This window comes from Lipotes vexillifer, unplaced genomic scaffold, assembly GCF_000442215.2.
Source record: "Lipotes vexillifer unplaced genomic scaffold, Lipotes_vexillifer_v1.1 scaffold240, whole genome shotgun sequence".
Classification (NCBI taxonomy): domain Eukaryota; kingdom Metazoa; phylum Chordata; class Mammalia; order Artiodactyla; family Lipotidae; genus Lipotes; species Lipotes vexillifer.
This window is the reverse complement of record NW_006797481.1, coordinates 4,437,593-4,444,001: the sequence shown is the minus strand read 5'-3', so window position 1 is coordinate 4,444,001 and position 6,409 is coordinate 4,437,593. Positions and strand designations below refer to the sequence as shown.

At 38.6% G+C, this 6,409-nt stretch overlaps 1 protein-coding gene across 1 annotated transcript in view; it reads right to left on the bottom strand.

Moving 5' to 3' along the window:
- Positions 1-3,031: 3,031 nt before the first annotated feature.
- Positions 3,032-6,409, bottom strand: part of PDZD8 (PDZ domain containing 8) — a 97,186-nt gene continuing 93,808 nt past the window's right edge. Inside the window, 2 exon segments of the mRNA XM_007472121.1 lie at positions 3,032-3,263; positions 3,265-5,410. Of these exon segments, the coding sequence (XP_007472183.1) occupies positions 3,209-3,263; positions 3,265-5,410 (2,201 nt within the window). The 3' untranslated portion in view covers positions 3,032-3,208.

Sequence of the window (6,409 nt, the reverse complement as noted above, 5' to 3'; positions counted from 1 at the left end):
AGAGCCAAATACCTTCAAACTGCCTTTCAAAAAAATTCAAAAATACTTAAATTGACAGTACCTTCAGATTTTTAGCATGTGTTTTCTCCTCTCAAATTCACAAAATGGCCTCATAGTATTTTAACTAGTTCTGATACTGAAGAATGTAAGGTCTGATATTAAGAAATGTAGCATATGAATTGATTCTAAATGCTAAAATATTGCTCAGCCTGACTGTCTAACCTAATAATTCATCTAAATACCAACGTAGCAAATACACTTTAGTCCAATTACTATTAGATAGCAGAGGCAAATCCATAAATCTGATTTTCACAGCATAAAAAAATAGTAAAACCAAAATTTAATGCTTTTAGACAATTTTCAGAATAGCAATTTTGTTTAGCAAAAGCGGACTTTGTTAAACTTTGTGGCCCAATTATACCAGGCAATAATTCCATAGAGATGCAGCAGTCACCTTTTTCAGATGACATCAAATGAAGATATTTTGTTTTCTGTGGTAGTTTTTATTTAATATTATTTTTTAGCTATTGATAACATAGCATGGCAGAAAGATTACATCAGGAATGTGATATAATACAACTGTTTTCACTGAAGCCTTATACCTTACTATTCCTTAGGCTATTGGAGTGTCCCACCGCCCCCCCCCCCGCCACCCCACTGAAGCCTTATCCCTTACTATTCCTTAGGCTATTGGAGTGTCCCCCCCCCCCCCCCCCCGCCACCCCCTTGCACGAAACTACAACTGTGATGCCTCTACTGCCTCTCCCAGTAAATAGAAAAATATTGCACTACACTGAAGGTATATTTTACAAATATCATTAGCAGCATTACTGAGCTTTCCATAATTGTGGTTCTACAGAGTTAAATACTTTTTTTTTTTTTTTTTTTTTTGCGGTATGTGGGCCTCTCACTGTTGTGGCCTCTCCCTCTCCGGACGTGCAGGCTCAGCGGCCATGGCTCACGGGCCCAGCCGCTCCGCGGCATGTGGGATCTTCCCGGACCGGGGCACGAACCCACGTCCCCTGCATCGGCAGGCGGACTCTCAACCACTGCGCCACCAGGGAAGCCCCAGAGTTAAATACTTTTAAAACATGAGTAGATTTTTATGAAACCGAAATTTTGCATTATTTCTACAGCTCTTTCAAATGCATCAGTTTCAGCAGCATGCTTGGATGTCACTAAAACTTCATGGTATAATCCAAAACCACCAGCCACTTACTCTGCCTTCCAGGTTGTCAGTGGTAAGTGATTTTTTTTAAGATGACAGTTGGTTATTATATTGGGAAGATTGTTTCAAGCTATTGTTACAGAACAACATTTTAGCTTTCAGTGTATTTGGTGCATAAAGACTTCGACAGCAGTGTTAAAATGCAAGCATGTTTAAACAAAAATGGGGGGTATACACAGATATATTTTCGTTATAAACTTGGCCAAGAAAGGTATTTAGTTTCCTAATATTTTACTTAAAATAGGAAGAATGAGAACTGGCTATTGATTTTAAAAGTGGAATGGCTTTTCTACCCATAAAAATATGTTTTTATCATTCATATAACCCTTTTATTTCAATAGCTTGTTACTGTTCAGAGAACTTCTGCAGTCATACTGTTGTTTTCCTCACAACAATCCTGTGAGGTGGAATAAATTTTGTTTATTCCTACTTTACAGCTGGGGAGCCTGCAGCCTGGAGCCCTTTCGTGGCTTGCCTATGGTTACACAGTTCACTAATGGCCAACAGAAGAGCTTGAACTTAAACTCCTGTATGGAGTCCTGGGTTATAGACCTGGGCCAGAATCCTTACTATTATACTATATGCCTTTTCCTGCCAGCCATAAAAACTGCCATCTAATTTTAAATTCATGTCAGTTTCACTATATAGCAATTATCATAGTAGTTACCTACAAAAGGGAAAAACATGTACATATCTACTTTATAGACATATAAAAGGCCAAAACTTTTATGGTATACCAACAGAGGGCATGCTCACGTTTTCCCTCAGTCATGTGTATTGATGCTGTGTAATTTTTTTTTTTTTAATAAGACAGTCTGAACTACAGAAGCATTCAGAACGATCAGCCTGTAGGATGATACATAGGATAAGCCTGTAGGATGTCAGACAAAGCACTAAATCTATTTTGCACGATTCCTCTCCCTTACAGCATTCTCATGCATGACTATTTTTATAAAACAAAACAGCCAAACCAGATATCAACAAGGTCATTTTAAGAACAGTCCTCTGAAACTTCAAATATCTACATGCTTTATTTCCTGTGGGAGAACTGAAGATGAAAAATAATCATAAATGTTTAGTACTTCCATTTGAAAGGCAAGTGTCAACATTTTGAAAGCTTATATTTCAAAATCCTACTGGTTACTGTTTTTGTTTGTTTGTTTTAGTAATCTGGTCATCCTCTCAAAATCCTTGACCAACTGCATTCTGTATTTATTCGCTGTTGCATTTTGTTTTTCAATGCAAGCTCTTCAGATTAATCACTATATTCTCACTATACTTAAACTGCACATAAGCTTTAGAAAAAAATTTCATAAAAGCATAAAAAACAAGCAATATATGTAAAACTTTTTTTTTTTTTTACTAAATCAGCATAACTAGCTAAAGCTGCGGCATCTGCTTTCATGTCACATTTGGCAAAATCAAAACAAAAAGCAGTCCCCCAAACCCCAAAATAACAAAAATCTCAAGCAAGTAGATATGACAAACTTCATAACACAAAGTAAGATTCAAAACCTGTTCCCTCAATGATTGCTGTTGTCAGTTTGGGCATGCAGCAAATTTGTTGTTATAACTGATGGAAATGAAAATATTTAAAGAATCTGGACAGTATCCTATTTAACACTAATTCAAAAACTAGGAAGAGGAAGGAAAAATAACACAATGAGACATCACACCTACATAAACACGAAAAGTCAGCTTACATAATTACATAATTAGAAAAAGTTAAAAATAAATTAGTAAAAATAAATTCCCAGTATAAACCCAAAAAGCATAGCTATAAATGCAATCTGAAACAACCAATTTAGTGAGCTGGTCATGTTTTTGCTGGAAAACCACCTTTTCCACTCTAGTTCTTACACAAGCAAATAACTGTGAAGAAGCAGGCCAAAGTGCATAATAAGAGGGTTTAAATGTGGTTATATCTGTGGTACTTCAGATGCAACTTTTCCTCAATCACTTGAAAGTTTAAACAGACTGTTACACAGACTCAGATGGGCCAAATAAGTCATCTGATATGCTACTGAATGGCTGAGTCTATTAGTTGGGTTATTTCACTATCAAGGTCTTCTTCCGTATCATCTGTGTACTTGCTTATTTTTTTGGAGTGCTGGTCTAAGGACAGACTTTCTAAAGATTCAATATCTTCAATGCCTGCCCTGTAGTGGATCATAAGAAGTGTTAGAGCTTGCAGTCTTTCACCTGATTTAGCCAAAGCAGCAGAAAGAAGTGATTTTTTCCTTGTATCTGTTGTCTCTTTTTCTTCTCTAACAAGGGAATTATTATGTTCCAACTCCTGATCAATTTCATTCTGCAGCTTATCTAGCATGAACTCTAGTTTCTGGATCCTCTCCTCTGTAGGCAACCCCCTGTACAGATCACGACCAATTTCTTTAACTGCAATGAAAACGCTGTCATCCAGACCACCCTCCTTTCTCACTAATTTTATTCCTGTGTTGTTGCCCCGTTTAGAAGGGCTGTTTGGGCCACACATCTCTGTGTCACTGCCTTCGTTGTCTGATGTGTTGGGTGTGTGTTTTGGTGAAGGTTCTACTAGATCAGTTCCTGGCTCAGAAAGGCGAGTTTTAGAGACTTGACGGAGATTTAACAAACGAGAGCTCGTATTGATAATATGTCTTGTCAAACCTGTTGTTCTGTTGACTGACTTCCCAGCTTCAGCATCAACACGAGGGGGCAGGCCTAAGAGGGTTTCTTGTCCTTCCAGCCTGAGATTTTTCAGGGCCCGGTCTATCCGTTGATCAGTTGCTCCACAAAGAGGAGTCTCGGCTAGACACTTTTCCTGACATTTTTTATGGCAAACATAAGCACAGAACATACACTGGGAAGCAGCTTTAGTCCAAACTTTTTTCTTACAGTAATCACACCAAGTTGGGTTCTGGAACTGAGTATCCTGGAAACTGTGTTTATTTTCTGTTAAACCCATCTGTCCAACAAAGTGCTCCTCTTTAGGTAGGGCAGAAACCTCTTCGACCAAATGGAGTTCTTTTTCTTTCTCTAAGTTAGTAACTGCATGGTGGTCTGGCTCTCCTTCTTTCAGATATTTGAAGTGAACAGTAATATCACCGAAACAAAATTTGTCATTGAACCCCTTCTGCATACTCAGATTACGTAGCGCGGTTCTTGTGACCATGGCCTTAGGTGATGGGGCTTCCAGTCTGAATTTGGAAAGGTATTCCATGTTCGATGTAGCTAAGCATCCTAAAGCCACCTCTTCAAGTTTTAAGCTGACATGCCCCAAACAGATGAGACCCCCTAATTTGAAAGGATCCCTGCACCACAGTGCGATGTTTAAGTACCTGTGGCAGGCTTCTATGTCAAAGAGACAGCTGGCTCTGGTTCTTGTCCATTTTCCGAGCTTATCACGATAAAGAATTTCTGATGATTCCCACGTTTGATGGTCATCTGAACTGTCCTTAGGAGGGCAGGAACTTTCTGAAGTCAAATCTCTTGCCACTTCTTGCTTTGCTAAAAACTGCTTAGCTGCAGCTGCTTCTTCTACGTGATCCGGATTTTTCGCTTGCTTTTCAGCAGGTTTATCTGCAGCAGGCGCTGGCAGCACCTTCTCTGGCTTTTCAACGAGAATATCTGGTTCTGCCTGATTTGGGGCATCAGCAGAAGGTAAAGGAACTTTGACTTGTGGTCGTGGTGGCACAGGTGGTTTGAAAGTGGATCCTTGGGTGGGTTTTGACACTTGTGCTGGTTCTGTTATCTCAGAAGATTTTAGGTCCAAGGGCTTATTTCCTTCTTTGGATGGAAGTTTTGGGGGTGGTGGGTAACTTCCTACAACTAATTTACGGTTTAAAACTGGTGATATAGTTCCAAGGGGTTTAACAGAAAGTGTTGTTGGAGTACGTTTGGGACTGTGACTTAATGACTGTGCCTCATCTTTGACCTCAGTTTGTGCTCTCACATCACTTGCTAAGTCTTCAAATTCAGAATCCAGGTCTCTGTTTTCAGCATCTACTGCCAACCCACTTGTTTCCTCTTCATAGTTTGGTTGGCATGGGCCTGACAGAAAGTTGTCTTCCAGCTGTCCAAAGTTATCTTGCAGCACCGCACCCTGGTTACTCTGGCCAACAGGCCTTTCATAATATACCAGGACTCGGTCACCAGCCTGCTTGATAAGCTTCAACACTTGCAGTGTAGATGTGATCTTCACACCTGTTTTAAGATATTAAAAGGGAAACATGTAAATTACTGCAGTAAAAATTACCTAAGTTCACTAAGTGTAACTGCCATCAATTCATGATTACTTACTTAACTAATGGAAAAGTAATAGTGAAACCTCTAAAATATCTTACGGGTTTATGGATACATCAGTGTACTGATTCTTAAACCCTGACTGCTCCGATGTCCTGGAAATGTTTACCTTATCAAACCAAATGATGACATGAAAATCCTGAGGAGGGTGTCAAGCTGCTAACTCCTAATTGTTTACCATTCCTTCCTAGGTTTAAAAGACATTATTCCTCAGTTTGAACTGAAGTGAGCAGAGTGAGATCTATTGAAAAGGATTTTATTAACGGTTAAATCAGGCTTAAAATGATGGGAAACTGTGATTATATTGAGGGAAATTGTAAAATGCACCAGGGATTACAAGCTGTATGGTGAATGATTCAAATTAAGAGACCAATGCTTGAAATAAACTTAGCAAAATACTGGGTTGGCCAAAAAGTTTGTTCTGTTAGTGAATACACTGTTCAATAAAAGTCTTGGTGAAAATGAAAAATGTCTTTTATTTTCACTTAAAACTGAACAAACTTTTTGGCCACCCCAATACTATTATGAATAGTGGACTCTTACAGATTCTTTTCATTAGCCCTACCCATCAAACTAATCTTTTTCAGGACCAGAAAGAATAAGGAATGCATAATAGGAAGGCTTTAAAAGTTAAACAAGCTGTTTACTATCTCTATCTATATCAACAATATCTTAAGTTTTCATTTTATTTTCTAATAGGTGCTACACCAATTAGTTCAAAATTCAAAAAGTATAGAAAGATGTACAGTGAGAAATCTCCCTTCCACCTCTATCTCCCAGACGTATTGTCCCTTTCCTGAGGCAATCAGAGCTTCTGATGTATTCTTCTAGGGATATTCTAGGTGTATCTTTTAAAGGCTCTATTTTTTCCCTACCCTCTCCAAAACAGTACTTACCTAA